Genomic DNA, 21,043 nt, shown 5'->3' with positions numbered 1-21,043 from the left:
AGCACTTCCGCCACACCAGGAAGTGCTGGGGGGAAGAGAAGCAGGGACACCCGGAGTACTTCCAGGGATGCAGCTGGCACTTCTGCCACACTGGGGCGTGTCGGTGGAAGATTGCCGGGAATCGCCTGGAGCACATCCGGGTGATTATAAAAGGGGCCTCCTCCCGTCATTCAAGGCTGGAGTCGGGTGAAGAGAAGGACAAGGTCTCTGGAGGAGGAAAGAAGGCGATCTGAAGAGATAAGGCATTGTGTTGGCCAGGACTTTGGGGGTTTGAGGTGCACTTTTGGATATTTATAAATATGTATAAAAAATGTGTTGTGGGTGACGGCAACGTGTCCACCTGTCTGTGTCCGGGCCGGCTTACACAATATATAATATATATATATATATATATATATATATATATATATATATATATATATATATATATATATATATATATATACACATACACATATATGTATATATGTATGTATATAAATAAATAAAGCAAAAGTCATTGTTAGTTCTTAGCAATTAGCAATTATTTTTTTTACAAATTTGCATTTAAATATTCAGTGATATAACTCATTTCATCTTTAACGGTAGAATAGTTGCCTTTTCTATCAACAAGATTACACTAACAAGGCTACATTGAGTTTATTTAGGTGCTGTTTTAAGCTCAGTATTAAATTGAAATTGTACATAATTTGCTCCTCCTTGCTTTTCTATTTTCATAATAGCTCCATTTTTGCTTTCGTCTGTTACCAGTTGCAGGAAGGCTTCGGCCACCTCTGAAACACTAAACAAAAAGAGAAATCCATAATCATTCAGGGTAGTTGTACAGAGCAGTCCATTATTTTTGTGACAGTGCTTCATTAGACCCAGGTGACCAACTGAAGTTGTTCAAATTGTATATCATGGTGTATCACATTCTGTATGTTTAACTGTGGACCAGGAAGTAGGTTTGCAGTATGCATAAGCAGAAATATCTAGAGAAAAATGAAAGAGGCACCTTGGAACCAGAAATAAAGATCCAGCATATCTTGCCTATCACATCTTCTTTGTTAACAGAGAGTACCTCAGTTCAGACACTGAATTTCCATGGCATGGCATATATAACTTCAGTTATATAAACAGAAGTGGACTATGGGATTCTTAATAACGTAGATTGAAAAACCTTCCTGCCTCTGTAGTGAAACCTCACTTTGAGTCGCTGCCTTGCCTTGCCAGGGTGCACAGGGTTCTTGTACACATTCTCATTTGCAGGAGGCAATAGGAAATAGTTGCATTCATGTGGTGTGTGTGTATGTGTGTTGTCTGACAGCTCAGACAAATGGGTGGCCCTTCATGTGCATATAAGAATAATGGATGACAGATGGAATTGGCCCAAGAAGCCTGTTGTCATTAGTAGCATGCACTAACCATGGGAATACACTGTAAATTTACACTTTGAATTTGGTTCTTCATAGGGCAGACACAGTGTAAACTTTCTTGAGCTGTCTTCCATAACGTGTTCAGGTGGCAATTTATTCCATGTAGCATAAATGCTCGCAATATCATTTCAAATATTTATTCCAACTTATCATGTCTTATAGTAATAGCAGCTACCATTGACCTTTAATAGAAATGGAAAAATGGAATTGGTTTGTTACCACTGATTGCTGATGAGTGGCACTAAAAAGACCACCCGACTCCGATTCACCTGGGGTCAGTGGCAACCTGTATGCCACACTATTCCCCTGGTTCTCTGCGAGCCAATGCAAGTGCACGGTCCAATCCAAACCTCATCACCGGTGACACATTTGAGCTGAAGGGCTTCAAAGGCAGGAGAGTCGTCTGAACAAAGTGCTCTTTATGTGCCGTGTCTGCACCTCCCTTAAGTGCTGCTCTACATTGCTGCTCTATATATGGTTCTCCAGGTATTCCTGCTCTTTCAGACAGTCCGCCACCCGCTGAGGATCATGTCCTTCTGTGCTCAGGTCCTAGAGCTCATTGCAATATAAATAGTAAGAACCTATGCACAAGAGATATGAGTTGGAGACTAAAGCTGCTGGCTGATCAAGCAGCTGAACTATTTTGAATAAAGGCAGATGACTGCTGCAAACCTGCACTAGTAGGTGGCTTCATTTTTTTCTTGCTGTCATATTGTACTTTTTCTTGAGGCATCAGTATCGACACATTAAACTCCTTTCCATATTTTATTACCATGCATGATTTTGATGTTCTCTGTTAATTCATCTTTCCTTTCCTACTGCTATTACAACGCACTATATAATTTCTGTTGAGGCAAGCTTTGAACCACCATCTGAACTCACTCACTGGGTCACTGGTGGGTAGGGCAGTTGTCCAAGATGGAGGACTATCTTTTATCATTAGGTCTCTCCTGAGAGGGTCTTGTGATTACTTAATTATCCTCTAAACACACCATTAATTGTAAGTCTATATAATTCAAAGGAAAAAAAGTGTAAGCAGCTCACTTTAGTGGACCAATTCTTTTCATGATATCGATGGTCATAGTCTTCACTACTCCAGCCAGTTGATCATCATCTATTACACTGTCCAACAAATTGGTCTGTACAAATGCAGGACACAAGGCATTAAGCCGTACCCCAGATTTGCAAATGGTGGAAGCCGTCTAGAAAAACAAAACCAAAACGTAACTCGATTACTTTCATACAACATGGAATTCTGAATTAGTTTGTAATCACTGTGAGTATATTTCAGGGTTATGACTGGTCTAGCCCAAGGAATGCATTACTGGATGCACTAAGAGGGCTAGAACATTTTAGTTTAACATTGTTTCCTTTTATTATTGTGTATTTAACCAAAAACTTTGTCAGGATGTCTAACAAGGTTAGGAAATATTACAACTGATTTCTTTAAAGCTGGAGCACAGGAAGTGACTTGACAAAGTTACACAGTGAGGCAGAGGTAGGAATTGAACCAACAACTAAATATTTACTGTAACTGTCCAATATCTTAGTCAGTAAACCATATTGCCAACTGTACAGTATATGCCAGAATGGCTTAGTTTTTAACAATAAATTGATTTAATTAATTCAACATTACATATGACTTAAATGCAGTAATTAAAATGGAAATTAACATCATTCAAAATAGTAGACATTTAATACCAAATACTGTAGTATGAAAATGCAATGATAATACTTTAGAACAAGTTGGAAATAAGGCACTCAGGTGTTTAGTGGCTAAGGTTAATTGATACAAAAGTTGGATCATTTCACATTATGTTTAGTTACTTCATCCAAGAGCAATTATCACATTTTTGTTTAAATTTTTGTGGCTGAGTCATATTCAAAACTAACAGGGATAACAGAATAGAATTACATGTTAGTAGCCTATTTTAAATGAATGCTTTTTAATAGTATTTTACAGTGCTGTGTAGTTACAAATGTAGCTTAAATAGGCTTGTGGTGGCTTTAAAGTTTTTATACTCAGCATTCCAATTGAAGTAATGTAGAAATGGCATTGACTGGTGTGTTTTAAGAGAGAAGGGTCAGTAACTAATTGTTTTTCAGTTTTCTTAAACATTTACATTTATTTGCTTCTCAGATGCTTTTATCCAAAGCGACTTACAAAAGAGGTAAACGTAATCAAGTAACATTAGGCTAGGGCCTGTTTGTACAGCAAGTGAAATAGGACAGGTAACATAAGTTGATTGCCACAAGTGAAAACATATAATGACTAATAAATTTACAATGATAGATTAACAATTGATAAAGTAATTAAACTTAATGTAACAACAAATTGACCAAAAATATGAAAGATCACAGAGCAATTTTTTTTTAATCACACAGATATTCACAGAACAGTTGGGGTTTCAGTTGCTTCTTAAACACACTGTAATATTTTTAAAGTATACCCAATTTGAGTAGTACCCAACAATTACAAAATGAAAAATAACTATTAACCAATAGTAAAATAAAATAACTAGTCTGTTGTATGTTATACCACTAAGTAATTCTTTCAGGGTGGGGCTTACTGTAATCATGCCCTGTCCTTGCTCAATCAGCCTGTTCAGGCACCACTGAAACTGCACACCACAGAATAGTCAGCTCTAGTCTTCTCAGTTACCTTCCTCTTTTAAAATCCATGCTATGTTTATATCACTTAGTGGAGCTGCACCTTTCTTATGAGATTCATTAGTTCAAACATCATTTAGGTGCTTTCTGTTTATTGTTTATGCCAGGTTGGCTTGGTTTTCAACATTGCTTTAATTCAACATCACATATGACTTAAAAGAATCAATCATTAAATGAACAAAACCTTTTTGTTAAGGTTTTGTTATGTAGAAGTATTTAATATAGTTATTTACAAACCAAGTCCTGGGGTCCCTCTGTGGCGGCTGGTTTTTGGTCTAACTACTTTCACACCCATTGAGTTATTTCACCTCTAATTGATCTAATTGTTAGCTGGTCTTTTTCTGCATTTCTTATTCTGCATTTAGAAAAGAGCAGAAATGTAAGATTTATATTAATAAGAAATCGCGAATTTTTGGTATTTTTGCCATAGTTTTACATTTTTAGCTCTGTTTGTTCTTTTTGTGTTATTTCACTGTTTTCTGTACAGTTTTCTCACTTAACTGTATTCTAATAATGACATTTTAAAACTGACCAAAAAGACACCAAGGACTGGAAACCACGAATCTTAAAGGTGTCCTATAGTACGTTCATGTGGTGATATATTCTCACTGGCATACTCTACAACAGGGGTTCACAAGTTCAGTCCTGGTGTACTGCTATGGCTGTGGGTTTTTATATTCCAATCAGTTTCGCAAAACATTGAGCCACACATATTTAATTGATCTGTTTAATTAGCTGTCCTTTTTTATTTTGCATTCAGAAATTGGATTTAGTATGATACAGTATTTACATTTTAAAGACAATTCAGACATTTTATTTTACCATAGCTTTAAACACTCAACTTTCTTTTACCATTTCTTTCTGTGGAGTCTAATCCTTTAATTGTTACAAATATACTAACATTTAAGTGACGAGCAGTGCAGAGACAGGTGCAAATGATGCTGAATGCAAAAGGCTGCAGCTATTCAGTATCATATTCACTCGATGCTATTAAGTTAAAAAAACTTTTAACACAATGGTTCTTAGGGCTCGTTTATACTTCACGCTCAGAATGCGTACGCACACGCATCATGGCTGCCACGTGTGCCCAGTGTTCATATGATGCATCCTCTGAGCAGGTCCTCAGAAATTAATGCGACACGTGCGCGAGTTGCAGTACTAGCAAAAAGTCAGGGGGTGCAGTGTGATAAAAGTCGGAATGTGACGTCAGAGTCTCTGTTTACTATCTACATGTGACAGAAAGCCGCTATGCGGATCCTACGGGATCGGTGCACACGCTTCAATGTTTGATGAATGGTTCGATGTGGTGAATCAAAATGCCGACATACAAATGCATTCATAGTGCTTTTATATTCAAGCTTCGCATATTCCCGATTGTAATGACACGATACATTTTAAAAGTCTCACATTGCATCTTTTGTGCCGTCTTTTTTTTCTGTGGCTTCCTCCTGACCTGACAGCAGTGGCAAACAGTAATAGATCACCACACAGAACACATTAAATGCATGATATTCCAACTCTCTGCACATTTAGAATCCTAAGATTTATACTTGATATCACTTTCATGATGAAATGCATTAAATTATGTATATTACATTTTACAGCTAAGTGGTTAATTTCATTTAAATAATGAATACTGTTAATAATTACACACATGGGGGTGAAGCGGTGGCAGAGCAGTAGCACTGCTGTCTCGCAGGGACTCGCATCCCTGGTATTCCCTGCCTGGAGACCGCATGTTTTCCTGGTGGGTTCCACAGTGTGCTCCGGTTTCCTTCCAAAGATATGCAGGTTTGGAGATTTGGTGATGCTAAAATGACGCTAGTGTACGCGAGTGCTTGCATTCACCTTGTGATGAGCTGATGCCCTGTCCAGGGTTTGTTTCTGTCTCCTGCGCAATTCCAGCTGAAATTGGCGCATCCCTGGATTGATGGATTTAATTATCATCTAATCTGTTTGTCAGTATTAAAAAGAGCATGGTAAAGGAAAGTAAACATTTAAAACTATTGCAAAAATGTTAATTTCAGCAATCATATTAAAATATACTGGCACATTTTTCTGGTAGAAAAATAAGAGAAGAAGAAAGGGAAGGAAATTAAATGGTAGGATCAATTCTAAGTAAGAATGACCCATTGATTTGTGAAACTGATTAGAATGAAAGCCTGCAGCTTCAAGAGCACAAATACCTCTAGAATGTCCTTTATTCTTTGCCAGTATAGGCTGTATGCAGTCACTAACTTTCCACTTCCCAAGATCATTGGAGCCTGGTGGTTGGTGGAAGGTGGCAGTAGAATTAACAAGTCTAAAACAACTAACTGCTTCAACATTCCGTCCTCCATGTTTGTTAAATTGTTGCTCACATTAAGTGTGTTTTTTTGCACTGTTTGTTGGCACTGTCCTAGTTCTTATTGGCCTTGCCATACTCCAGTTTAACTAATTCACTCGATGCTGAACTTTAGGTAATGTTTTTAATTTAATTTTATGGCTTTTCATGAAACTTACAAATCTATCCATTATCATAGTCGCTCTGCTATGTAATCTAGGTTTATTATTGTGTTTTCTTGAAAGGCACAGATGGGAAAGTATGTGATAAAAAAACAAAAAAAAATCTAGTTATAGGCTTCTGTTGATAAATAGACTTTTATGTACAGTAATCCCTCGCTATATCGCGCTTCGACTTTCGCGGCTTCACTCTATCGCGGATTTTATGTGTAAGCATATCTAAATATATAACGCGGATTTTTCGCTGCTTCGCAGGTTTCTGTGGACAATAGGTCTTTTTACTTCTGGTACATGCTTCCTCAGTTGGTTTGCCCAGTTGATTTCATACAAGGGACGCTATTGGAGGATGACTGAGAAGCTACCTAATCAGAGCACACAGTTAAGTTCCTGTGTGCTGATTGGCTCAGCGACGGAGTGCTGCATTAACCAGGAAGTCTCATCTCACTTATTCAGCATTAACGTTCTCCTGCTACTGCTTCAGGGGCCGTGTCCAAGTGCCAACAGAAGATGCAAATGATTGCAAAAAAGGTAAAAGTTTTGGATATGTTGAAGGAAGGGAACAGCTACACCGCTGCAGGACACCATTACGGCATCAATGAGTCCACGATCCTTTTTATTTAAAAAGGAGGAAAAGCATATAAGATCTACGGCCGCAGTGTCCTTTAACCAGGGCGCAAAACGAGTTGCAAGTGGACGTGATAAGGCAGTAGTCTGGATGGAATCTGCTTTAGGGATTTGGATTGAAGACTGCCGGAGAAGAACAACGGCGGTGCTACACAGTCGCCTGAAGAGGATCTTTTAGAAGAGCTGTAAAGCTCTCCTTTGTTGTGCAGTAAAATTAAACTCATTGTTATTGGACAAGTCGTCGTGTCATTGTTGGTGAGTAACCATAATTAATTATCTACGTACAGTACTTATTACATGTACATAGTTTAGTGTCACTGTACACACATTTTACTGTATACAATTTTTCTTGCATTGTACGTATTTATTGCTGGTGGCCTGTCTGTCGTAATGGCTGTAACATATGTGATATCGGAGAGGCTCGATATCTTTAAAATAATATTTAGGTTTTACTGTATATAAACTGTGTTTACATACATAATTTCAACGAATCTTACCTAATATCTAAGAGAATACAAAGGGTTTATGCTGTATAATTGTGCGGGAAATGTTTATAATAGTGTGGGAGAGTTCATAAGGGCTTAAAATATATAAAAAGAACCATATGAATATATGGTTTCTACTTCGCTGATTTTCACCTTTCGCGGGGGGTTCTGGAATGCAACCCCCGCAATGGAGGAGGGATTACTGTAATCGTAATCTATAATGAATTGAGCTTTTGAAGTAAATTAATTTTATTTCATTTGCAATATTCATTTTAATTTCTGTGTCCCCTTTTTTATATCCTGTTTGGTTTTGTTTCACAGCTTGTGGGGTTTCTATCAGCTTTCAGGGTAAGGCTGAAGACATAAGAAATAATATTGTTGGACCACCGCTGAAATACTAGCTCCTCACATCTGATCTGCTCAGAAATGCAATAAGCAACACAATACCTTAGAAAAAACATTACTCAAAGACCTATTACACCATATCATCAATAGAAGAATACTATGTGAAAAAGAACTTTATAACTTAAAATCTTGATCACTTACTGCCATGGCCCGAGTGAATCCAATAATTCCATGTTTGGTAGCTGTGTACACTGGCATCAATGTAAGTGGTTCCAAACCTTGTAGAAAGAATATTTGAAAGAACAATTTTCATGATTTGTAAGAAATATATGGATATTTATTATGCTGTCCATTTAGATATTTATCATAATTGCATACAATACCAAAGAAATAAAAAATAACGATGGCCTTTGCTCTTCCTATATAACTGTAATACCCTGCTCACTTTCCTTAATACCACTTTTCATCTTTCCATCAACATCCTTTTTGTCAGAAGCATAGCTCTTGTCTGCTACTGCCTCTCAACTCCAAGGTCTCCAGGACCAAAGGAGCAATTGCCTATTTAAACCTGAAAATTTGACAGCTTCTGAGTACCTGGTGGGAGTCACTCCCAGGGTCCTAGATGACCTTACAAATGCCTGGTTGTTCCTGTCTGTTCTTCTCAGCCTAGAGTTGTAGCTAAAACATAATGGGAGCGCCTAGCTGTTATATTAGAGCCAAGGTTTCATCCTTGGCTTAAGTGTTGTTTGTTAATATTTTATTTTTATATTGTCTTTTACATTTTATTTTATATATTTTGTTATTAATTATATCTTTATTTACTTTTTATATGTTATTTCTTTAGGACTAGGGTGTTGTACCTTGTTAGCCATTATGGATGTAATAAGAAGTCAAATCAACTAAAAAGATTATGCAAGCTTTTGAGTCAACGTAGGCCCCACTTCTGGCAAGATGTGAATTTTATGGGTTCTTTACAGTAGCTTAATATACACACAGTGGATCCATAAAGAATGAAGACCCATCCAATTTCTGCACACTTTATTGTGAAGAATTAATATTAGAAGGATATACTTACCATTTTTGCTCATCAGTCTCACAATAACCCATAAAGACAATGTTTTTAGAAAAGTTTGCAAATTAATTAAAAATCAAAAACTTAACTCCCTCATTCATATAAGCATTCAGATGCTTAATTGAGTACTTTGGCAGAAATTATAGGTTCGAGTCTTCATGGCTAAGTCCCTACAAGCTTTGGCACAAGTCCACGGTTTCTTCCTATTCTGATCTAAAAAAAAGCCTCAATTAATATAGTATGTGTATTTAAAAAACAGTGCTAGGAAATAACTTGGTCTATTGCATAGTATAATGTGACAAATTCTCCAGATTTCTAAATTCATGTTTACAGGGCATTGAAGCCAATCTGCCAGCATAAGGCTAAAGGCAGATTACCACTCTAGAAGGACACCTGTCTTTGCAGTGTCCACTCAAGCACACACCTACCCCTCCTCGCCAGTTAACCTAAAGATGCACATCTTTGGAGATGTGAAAGGAGAACACAGAGAGAATATGTAAGTTCCACATAGGCAGCAACAGAACACTGGATTCAAACCAAAGACACAGGATTCACACCACCATCATGACTTTATGTCATAGGCAATGGAGGAAAATTTACTTTTGTAACATACACACTAGTCTGTTTCACAACATTTTTTGCATGCTTAATTATGAATATCTCAAATAATGGCTTAGCTGGAAGGTTGGTTTGATATGGTCAAAACAGCACTTGTCAAAATGCTGAAAGCAACCCAGAATTTAGTAAAACGTTACATATATTTTCACTGAAAAAGTTGAAGGATCCCATATGATAGACATGTTTTCACTAGTGTTTAATTATTAAAACTGGATTTACCTGCAACGGATGCAGTATTGACAATAACACCACCCTCTTTTTGTTGTTTCATGATTTCCATTGCCAAATAAGTTCCTCTGATGACTCCATTCTGAAAATTAGAAAAATAGAGGCTATAATATACAAAAAAAAAAAGAGAAATATTTCCTAAAAATCAATGATGATTTATGATAAAATTTTCCAGAATGAAGCTCAGTTAGGCTCTAAAGTAATTTTGCCAGCATGCACCAGTTGCATTAACAGCAAAGCTGAAGCTGGTGTAGACAATAAACACAGGACTGATCTGACACCGTGTGCAATTCAAAATCGCTGTTACTGCAGCCTCAACTGTACGTTCAGTGACTCTAGGTAATTGTAACAAAGAAAGCTGCAAGCTGTGCCGCATTTTGCCGTATTATCCTTTTTAAAGCAGGATCCTGAATAAGGGAACAAAATGAATACTCTTGAATGACATGTGTATCAGTATCATTTTTAGCTCACCTTTTAGATTTCACATGTGGCAATTTACATCTTATATTTTGCATTAAGAATTTAACTAGAAGTCAAACCTTTAAGCATACAGTAATTATTATTAACTTTTATGGACCACATTTAACATGTTTATAGACCCATTATTGTCACATGTACAGAGTACAGTGAAATTTTGAGTTGTATGTGATCATTAATATATACATTTCATACTTGCCATTTATACAGTATGTTATACATGTCCAAACCATCCATTTAAATTGACTACTTATATGTTTCATTTAAAGTTTGTTCTCCAGCTTATGTTTATTTTCCTTTTTGTTATTATTTCTGATTTATTTGCCACATGATTTTATTATTATGTAATCTTTATTACTATGTTTATATCCTATTTAGTATTTAGGTATTATATATTTATGTTTCTGTTGGCTTCTTGTTTTCTGCGGTTGAAACTCCAAAAAACAGGTTCACCATTAAGTCACTGCTCATGGACCACCCTCTGCATTTATGTTTCATACTCAGGAGTGAGCTTCTCACTGATTCTTTGTGTTTGCTGTGGAGTGCATTTCAATTATAGTGTGTATTGTAATGGTTTTTCAGGTCTTTTGTGGATTTTTGCTTTTATCCTTTGGTTTCTGATTACTAGATTATGCACAGTACTTGTTAGCTTTTTAAATAAACCCTTTTTGCCTTATTTATTCATTTACAGTACATATAATGACTACAAAGTATTTCAATTAGACTAACTAGCATACAGATAAATAGTATACAGTATTTTAGAAACACCCCTCTGCCGTTATGTATTATGTAAAGTCCCAAAAAAGTTAATTATTAAGAGTTGTGGGTAAATACCTGGATAAAAGAAATAAGACTTGTGTAAACTGTTATCCAAGAATAAAAAATAAAATTCATTGTTATATATGATCTTATTCTCTTATTACATACAGTATAGCACCTGTATTTTAGTGTGTAATAAATGATACATACATACATACATACAAGTTCCCAAGGAAGAGACAGAATTTGTATAGGAGAACAAGGAAGGCTGGGCTAAACTGCTTGACTGTTTCCACCATGATTCTCACCACGACAAGAGGACTTAGTTGATGAGAGGATATAAATATTGTATTATTTTGGCCACAACCATAGAAAGTTTGTCTGGCATTTGAAGAAAAGAACACCTTGCAAACTGTGAAGTATGGGAATTGATCTGTTATGCTTCGGGGTTGTGTGGCAGCTAGTGGCACAGGAAACACGGTGCAAGTACAGGGAAGAATGGATTACAGTAAATATGAACAAATCCTTAAGGATAATGTGAGCCAGCCAGTAAGAAAACTGAAACTGAAAAAAGGATGGCTTATACAACAAGACAACTTTCCAAAACACACTTTGAAATCTACTATGGACACCTCAAGAAACACAAGAAGAAGGTTTTGAAATGACCTAGACTTGAATATTGAAATTCTGTGGATAGATCTTAAATGTGCTGTGAACGCAAGGCAGCCCAAGAATATCTCACAGCTAGAACCGATCTGCAAGGACAAATGGGGAAAATTTCCAAAAGAAGAATTCAGACTCATAGTCAGCTACAAAAATGTTTACAAGAATGTGTTTTTGCAAATGCTATATTTACTCCTTTTTTATGCATTGTTTAGTTCATCAAGTAAATTGAAATTGTGCAACACCATTTTCATAAAAAATACAGTTGTTTTTTTTGTTTGCTGCTGCACTTGCATTTACTATTTTATGTTTCATATTCCAACAAAATACGTAATTTGGCCAGAAGTTTCCAAATTTTACAAAGCATCGCACTGTTTATTTCTCGTTATTCATTGTCTTTGTATTATAATTGTTAATTTCCTGTTTTGTTGTGTTTCTTGTATAATTCAAGCTCTTTGCTGTTATGGTTTTCCCAAGAACCAGAGTTTCAGTAACTGCTGAAATAATTAAACTGAAAAATTGAATCATAAAATAACTAATGAAAAATATACTACTACTAAGGACTTGGAAAGCAAACACAAATACATAATCAGAAATACTTAATTAGAACTAGATCAAAATCAAGAACAGAGGAACATAAACAATCAACAGAGTAAGAAATTATACACAAAAAGAATTCTCAGTCAATAGAGCCAAAGACAAAACACCAAAGCAATATCTTTAATCCTGAAAAATAGATCTAAAGAATCTGCAGTACAAAAGCCTTAGAAGAGACAAATTCGTAAAGGAGACAAGCAAAATCATAAAACTTAAGCAGCAAAGGGACTGAAAGCATAGAAGCAAATGCATAGTCACTGTGGCCCTCTGGATTCATTCATAGCTCTATCAAGTAACTGTGGGCTTAACTGCAACACTTGGGGCTCCTAATTGAGCATTAGGCCAAGTCCCTGCTAGCTGCTATAGAGAATATTTTGGGCAAAAACAAATAAATAAAAGTACAGTGAAATGCAACAATAATAAAATAATAATACAATATATGCGCATAAATAATTAAATGTGTCACAAAATGTTTGTTGCTTATTTCTTTTTGTATTTATTTAATTATTGTATTTATTTTAGTGACAATGCACGCAACATGAAATAATCCTTGAAAGGTTAACTATTAACTATATAACAATTCCCAAATCATGAAAAGTGCATACGTCCACTCAAGCGATAAGTCACAAGCCAAAAAAGAGTAACAACTAGAGTCCACCCTTTTAACTTTGCTTGGTCAAAATTACAATTTTCATTTTAAGGCTTCTTTCATTTTGCGTGGTGTGTCACAGAAATAAAAATTTAAGAAATGATAAATACATATTGAAATAAGCAACAAAAAGCAATTTGTGACACATTTAATTATTTATGGTCCCGTTATGTTGTTATTAATGCTAATATTTCACAGTACTTTTTATTTATTTATGTATTTATTTATGTATGTATGCACGTCTGAAATATTCCTCCATAGGCTTAGACCTTAAAAAAGATAAATTAAGTAAAAAAGAAATCGGAGGGAAAAAAGTCAAGGAAGAGGCATTGATGCAGTTCTGGCACTCGCACTAATAAATCCAACTCCTTCTGTGCAAAGTGACACCGGTCAAGTCTGAAGATAAGTGATTTCTACAAATTAAAATTTGTGTAGGACAGTTCAGAAAGTAGCACTGAGTTTGGCTGTACAGAATAATTACATTCATATTCATAAAAAGCAAAATGTTAGTATACTCCCTGTAGTGGTGTGCATTGACCTTTTGCGGGGAAGAGGCTGAAAAGGGGAGAACTGTCACTTTAAGGGACAGGATTTGTTACATTTTAATTCTGACTACAAATTAGTGTACACTTTTACTTCAGTGTTTTCAAATTCACAGGACATTTTGGATGCAACTTTAGGGATCATTTAAAAAAACAGCAAAAGAATATTTGACCATGATTGATGATTAGGTTAGATTATCAGAAAGGACAATTGAGTGGTAAATGAAAGCTTTTTTTAAAAGAGGAAAAACATGAGAAAAGTCAAAAGGCAGTACAAAGTCTAAAACAGAAACATCAAAATACTGATTGTCATAGTTACAATTTAATGGCTGAGCCAAATGTTACAAATCAGACTTCCCCTAAATAATTTATAAGACATAATTTTGACTATTTTGGAACCCCAAACACTCAGATGTTAACTTCTGAATGCTGTCATCTTATATAATATAGATGTAGTGTAATGATATCAAACATTATTGATCACATGACTAGCAGCTGATGTGACAACTAACGTAAACAACATGGTTTCAACTGTAATAAACCAATAATTTAAATGGTGATGCTATATTATCAATAAATAAATGTTTAAAATAAAAAATAATACCATACAGTAAATAAGAGATGTATGTGTGTAAGCACACTTATGACACAGGGTTTTTAAAATGAGAAAATACAACATACCAGATTAACAGTGATAGTCTTTTCCCAGTCTTGTTCATTGGCTATGCCAGCATTATTGCATACAATGTCCAATTTTCCAAACTTCTCTTTTGTTTTGTGAAATGCATCTAAAAATATCACATTAAAAAGGGAAGTATGCGTTTCATTGGAAAATATGCAGTAAACAATAAAATTTAATAATATAAATTACCCTCTGCAGAAGAACAAGGACAAAACATCCAGGACCTAAGAGTCTTGCTTAATGAGACCTTGGACTGATAATTTTCTTTTACGACCTCACAAGTAAGATAACATCTGTTTTCCTAACAACATTCCTCCCTTATCTTAAAATAATGGGAAAGCACATTAACATAATTCCTTGCTTAAGAAAAACTAGTCAATGAAAATATTTTGACTTAACTGACATAAAACTAGATGATAATACATCATTCATAGAATACACTTAATCCAAACTCAGGGTCACAGGGATCCAAAAACAATCCTGCCATCACCAACCACAAGGGTTTTCTCTGGCTACTAGAGTCTCCCCAAAACCTCCCATTGCAAAGATGGAGTTACTTTTGTTGGTGATGATAGCATGCAATCAACTGGTGTCATATCGAGTGTTTAGTTCCTGCCATGCTCCTGAAGTTTGGATTTCCCATGACGATTTACTGAAGAAAATGCTACCAGGTAATGTATGTATGACAGCATATTGGATGCTTTATGGTACTGCTCGCGAAACACTCTACCTATCCATCATTATTCCAACCATCTAACCCACTTATCTAGGCCAGGCTCACAAGGCAGCTGTATCCTATCACAGCAGTCACTGGGCACACCCCCCAATAGGGCCAAATCAGCAACATATAGGAAGACTAAACAATTTTTGTTTCTCATGCAAGAACATGTAGTATAAGCAATTTTGACTAGTACAGTTCATTCAGCCCAACATGCAGTAGCTTATGAATTCCTTTTCTCCTATACCTTCAGAATACCCCTGAGTACTGCTTATTTAAGGCAATGCTTGGTAACTACTTTTTTCAAATTATCTTTGTTTCTTTGTGTGAAGAGAAAAAATCAGATGCTTGAGTGAAATTTACCCAAATTTAGCTAATTTTATTCTGTACTCCATTTTATAGATGGAGTCATTTTAAAGTAACAGGTGGCCTCCATCACACAATTTCACTTGAAAATTTCAAAAACGTGTCTTATGTTACCTCATGATATATTCATGGCACAAAACGGGTCCTTTACTTAAAAGTGACTATCCAATTGAGGGAAACAGGTTGCTAAAGCCTACATAATGCTCAACGCAGGTGCCAACATTGAATGGGATGCCTGTCCTTTACAGGTACCAGTAAAATCATTTATCCTTATTTAATCTTTTGACTAAATTAATACCACTTTTACTAAGCACAAAAAAACATGTATTACCTTTTAACTGAACCTCTGAAGTAACATCGCAGGGGATAAAAATAGTCTGTTCAGGACCATATGTTTGGTCAAAAACAGCTTTAAGTTCTTCACCCTTAGGAACATTAACATCCAGAAGACTCACCTAGGAAGGAAAAATAAGTGATTAAAGTTGTCCTGCGGCACTTAATAATATATTAGTAATTGATTTTTTTCATAGTTTTAGAGGCCTTGCTTTGGGAGGTTCAATAGAAAGATAAACCCACAATGAATTATTTAAGCCTAAAGTAGATATGGCTTGTGGAGGCCCCTTCCAATCTGTTTACACTCCTGCTCTTCTGACTCCTCAGCCTTCTACCCGTTCGAGTTTGGTGTGATGGGTCATTCAGAGCTTATCCTCTCAATATGAAAGTGACTGTTTAATCATGAGGTGTCATTGTACTGCTAAAAAGCATGAAAACGTCTATAGTGTTAAAGTGAAATCAAATTTTTCAGTCATTCTTAATTACTTATAAATTAGATAGATAGATAGATAGATAGATACTTTATTAATCCCAATGGGAAATTCACAAATTAATGTTTCTTTAGGCAAACATGCTTATTTTAGAATACACTCGCCCCAAGAAAGGCTGTTTTCTGGCTTGTGCCCATAGCTGACGAGTAAATATTAGTTCTCCACAATTCTGAAATGGTGCAAAATATCAATGAATGGATGGATAGGTGTCATTTATGGTGCACAGGAACAACACTCACTATCTACTTTGAGTACTGAGAAAAGCGCTATATAAATGTAATGAATTACAGTAATCCCTCCTCCATCGCGGGGGTTGCGTTCCAGAGCCACCTGCGAAATAAGAAAATCCGCGAAGTAGAAACCATTTGTTTATATGGTTATTTTTATATTGTCATGCTTGGGTCACAGATTTGCGCAGAAACACAGGAGGTTGTAGAGAGACAGGAACGTTATTCAAACACTGCAAACAAACATTTGTCTCTTTTTCAAAAGTTTAAACTGTGCTCCATGACAAGACAGAGATGACAGTTCCGTCTCACAATTAAAAGAATGCAAACATATCTTCCTCTTCAAAGGAGTGCGCGTCAGGAGCAGTGACTGTCAGACAGATAGAGAAAAGCAAACAAATCAATACGGCTGTTTGGCTTTTAAGTATGCGAAGCACCGCAGCACAAAGCTGTTGAAGGCGGCAGCTCACACCCCCTCCGTCAGGAGCAGAGAGAGAGAGAGAGACAGAGAAAAACAAACAATCGAAAATCAATACGTGCCCTTCGAGCTTTTAAGTATGCGAAGCACCGTGCAGCATGTCGCTTCAGGAAGCAGCTGCACAGAAGGTAGCAACGTGAAGATAATCTTTCAGCATTTTTAGACGAGCGTCCGTATCGTCTAGGAGTGCGAACAACCCCCCTGCTCAATCCCCCTAAGTCAGGATCAGAGAAAGTCAGCGCAAGAGAGAGAGAGAGAAAAGTAAGTTGGGTAGCTTCTCAGCCATCTGCCAATAGCGTCCCTTGTATGAAATCAACTGGGCAAACCAACTGAGGAAGCATGTACAAGAAATTAAAAGACCCATTGTCCGCAGAAATCCGCGAACCAGCAAAAAATCCGCGATATATATTTAAATATGCTTACATATAAAATCCGCGATAGAGTGAAGCCGCGAAAGGCGAAGCGTGAGGGATTACTGTATTATTATTATTAATGTCACCTGGCGCTAGGCTATTGGCAGAATGGCAAATGGATGCTACAGAGAGTAAAATCTCTCATTCCAACAAACAGGTCTAATCTTGCTTACTTATGTTTTTAATCACTGAATGTTTGTTCTCTAATTCCCTTCCCTTGCTGTAACCTGATTTTACTTTCAAGTCACATACCTGACAAAACAAAAACATTGCAATTCTAACCTTGCGTTGTTTTTTTCTTTAGTTGAATGACTGTATATAACTTTACACTACATGTCCCTTATTTACTCACATACTCACTAACAAGAAATTAATGTTTATTTGCAGATAGTCTAAAAAAAACTGTTCAATATGTCATTCTCATGGGTCTGAGGCCTAGAAACACCCAACCTCAACAAGTGAATTTAATTGTGAAAAAATCAAGGAAAACTGATATGATGAACAGTTGAAAATAGTGATCTTGGTGCTGATCTGTGGAAGAGTTTTATTATTTTACATAGATATGGACTGTCAAAGTTAAAGCTCATAGGTGGCGCAGTGGTAGTGCTGCTGCTTTGCAGTAAGTAGACTGTGGAAGATTGTGGGTTCGCTTCCTGGTTCCTCCCTGTGTGGATAGCGCTTTGAGTACTGAGAAAAGCGCTATATAAATGTAATGAATTATTATTATTATTATTTTATTATATTTTAATATATACATGTATAACACGTTATTGTTCCTTAATTGCATTTATCACATGCATTGTTAGATACCCTTTGCAATCTAAATCTTTGGTTTCAAATGATGTGCCACCTCAATGAAAGTAGTCCTATACCAATATAGATATACACAAGATACGCGGTTCTTAAACTGTGCAGTTCACAAACAGCTGTCAGGACGTACACTCATTCTCCTCTTCTGTGTCCACCACCCACACCAAATTGAAGTCTTCAAGTGCTCACATTGGCTCAGAGGGAAAAGCTCTCTCTTGCTTCCACACCTTTTGAGTTGATCCATGCCAGATAGAGACTGCTCGGGAACCACAATGGATTTTGGTGACAAAGAGCATTTCACGTGAGTGCTTTCTTCCCCCACCGCCAGCTGCACGAGCAGGCTGCACAGCATGTCTGTCTCTCTTTCTCACAGGTCCAGTCCTCCAATGTTACAAAATTTTTAGTTTCAGTGAATTTGTTTTTTGCTCTATAGTTTGTAAAACAGTTTTAGAAATTGGCAGAAGAAAATATAATAAAGAACAAAGACACATTTTATTAATTATCCATCCATTATCCAACCCGCTATATCCTTACTATTAATACAATAAAAACATATCAAACATTTAATTTTAGCATTGTTAATATTAATCATCAGCAGAAAGCTATTGTTTTGGACAGTTTCCAGTGTTTGGTAATCTTTATCCTTCCTTTAAAAATAAATACATGAACAAGCTGACGTTATAAGCCAAACTCTGCTTAAAAGTTATGAAACCTGACATTGACCATAATGACCCTATAAAACATAAAGACACTCAGCCTTCACAACTGACTTTGAATTATTTTTCCCTTTTTAATTGACCCACAGTTATATGTAACTTGGGTTATTTCTCTCTTTCTTATGATCTAGAGTCATATGTAACTGCAAAAAATATACATTTTAGGCTTTTTATTTTTTATTCCATATCAATACATGCTACTAATCTTATGTGCATTAAAAGAGCATTTGATATGCATAAGAAAAACTAAAAGATGTACAAAACTACACAAAAAACTTTTTGTAATTGCTTCCTAAAACCCCTAAATGCAAAATTAGAGAGAGTGGCAGGGGTATAGTAATGTCACTTTTAGTTATGCCTGGAAAAATTTCAAAATTTAATAATTTAAGACTGAAATATTTTGAAGTACTACCATTTTCTTCCAGTTTCTGGAGGTAGTATGCCAAGAAAAAAGACTGAAAACCCCTGGTCTAGAGATACTGTGCGACAATTAACTACATGTGTATCAGTAGTCTGCTATAGTTAAGCATTTGCTTTGATTAACATGTCTGCTATTATACAAAATCATGCAATGATGGTCACCCAAACCGCCCAGTGTTGTTTTGAGCAACTGCTTATTTTGCCTACGTGATAGAGATGGCAAATATGTCACATATCGAGGAGTTATATGAAAGGCACAGCTCTTCACAATTTGAGCAGCAAAGAATTTGTACAGCAGTGGCATCCATTGGGGACTGCTGGACGTTGCTGAACGACCTTAGCTAAACATGTAATTAATCATCAATAATTGATTGCTCTTTTATGATTGATTGTGATTACAATTTTTAAACATTTGGCAGCCCTAATATATATATTTTATGAGTATATTTTTCCAGACGCTCAAGTGGAGGAATGACAATGGGGGATAATGCATAATAGAAGTCCATCAGACTAGCAGATGAAAGCAGAAAGGCTTGTTATGCTATACATGGCCTCCATGCCAGTGTTATGATTGGCAAGAACGATGAAAGCTAAAGACCATGGAATACATTAAAAGAAGTTGAGTCCGTAATTTAAAAGTTCTGTTAAATTTATTACTAGCAGAAAAGTAAAAGTGATAATCCGACATTATTGAAAACAAATGCCAACTCTAAATGAAAGTATAGTTGAAAGAAAAATTGAATATTCATAAAACAAGCATAAAGGCTAACAGGCCCAAAAAATGTGAAATTCTAATCCTCAAACTAATATATATTTACTTAAAATAAATTAGAAGAAATGGTGAGTCTTGAGAACAAAAGGCAAAACCCAGAATGTTATGAGGAATTAGATTTCTTTTAACAATAATAACAATAAACCTAAACCAAAGACAGGCGATGTACTCAGATGAGGAGAGCCACAGACAAAAAAACTCAATGCCCCAGTAGTTAGTCTGGGGCCAGGAAAACTTTTTTTCAGAGCAGCCACAGTTGACCAATCTAATGATAGCACAGGTAGACTCATGCAGGGTTTGGGGAAGAAGTTATGGACATGAATTAGTAAAGATAGTTAAGATAGTTAAATAAAAGAAAGGTCATTAACAACAACACAAAAAATAAGCAAAAGAGACAGAGTAATTTACAGGCTACCTATGAGTTGTCTGCCAAATTAAAAGAGAGCTGGACATCAAAGTCTGCAGGAACACTTGGAGTTCTTTAAAGAAACTATAGACAAACAGTCCCAGGGGAGTCACGGAGCATTGCTAATGCCAGAAGTGGTCCTGGACTGGAATTTAAAAGCTCCCATCTGGCCCAAAACAGAGAGCCAGGAATTTTTAGGTGAGGCAATGCAAATGCTCTGTTGGCAGGGTAAAATATGGCCAGAGGATGGAGGAAAGGAGTAACGAGAACTGTAGATTTAGACATAGAGGGGAACCAGGTTTGTTGTTTGCTTAGTATTTTGTACTTTTTTCACTATATTTGTGTATTCCATATCTTGTTTTTATTTGAGTTAATAAGTGCACCCTGTTTGTACATGCTAGTCTTTTTCTCAATATTACATATTCAGGGACTGCTTACCTATTAATTATTACCCTTTGATTGCCTTTTCTCCCTATTTTCAACAACAGACATTCACTTTTGAGCAAAAATTCATTGAAACTTTTACATTTTCAATATGCTTCAAAAAGCGTATGGTAATAAATAT

General features: G+C 36.0%; 1 protein-coding gene across 1 annotated transcript in view; it reads right to left on the bottom strand.

Moving 5' to 3' along the window:
* Positions 1 to 620: 620 nt before the first annotated feature.
* Positions 621 to 21,043, bottom strand: part of LOC114660273 (15-hydroxyprostaglandin dehydrogenase [NAD(+)]-like) — a 32,933-nt gene continuing 12,510 nt past the window's right edge. Inside the window, exons 2-7 of the mRNA XM_028812873.2 lie at positions 15,744 to 15,867; positions 14,328 to 14,434; positions 9,951 to 10,041; positions 8,243 to 8,319; positions 2,460 to 2,617; positions 621 to 781 (exon numbers count right to left, since the gene is read on the bottom strand). Of these exons, the coding sequence (XP_028668706.1) occupies positions 640 to 781; positions 2,460 to 2,617; positions 8,243 to 8,319; positions 9,951 to 10,041; positions 14,328 to 14,434; positions 15,744 to 15,867 (699 nt within the window). The 3' untranslated portion in view covers positions 621 to 639. The remainder of the gene's footprint in view (positions 782 to 2,459; positions 2,618 to 8,242; positions 8,320 to 9,950; positions 10,042 to 14,327; positions 14,435 to 15,743; positions 15,868 to 21,043) is intronic.

This window comes from Erpetoichthys calabaricus, chromosome 11 (genome assembly GCF_900747795.2).
Source record: "Erpetoichthys calabaricus chromosome 11, fErpCal1.3, whole genome shotgun sequence".
In the NCBI taxonomy this organism is placed as follows: domain Eukaryota; kingdom Metazoa; phylum Chordata; class Cladistia; order Polypteriformes; family Polypteridae; genus Erpetoichthys; species Erpetoichthys calabaricus.
Note: the sequence above shows the minus strand (reverse complement) of the source record. Positions and strands in the feature narration are given on the sequence as shown.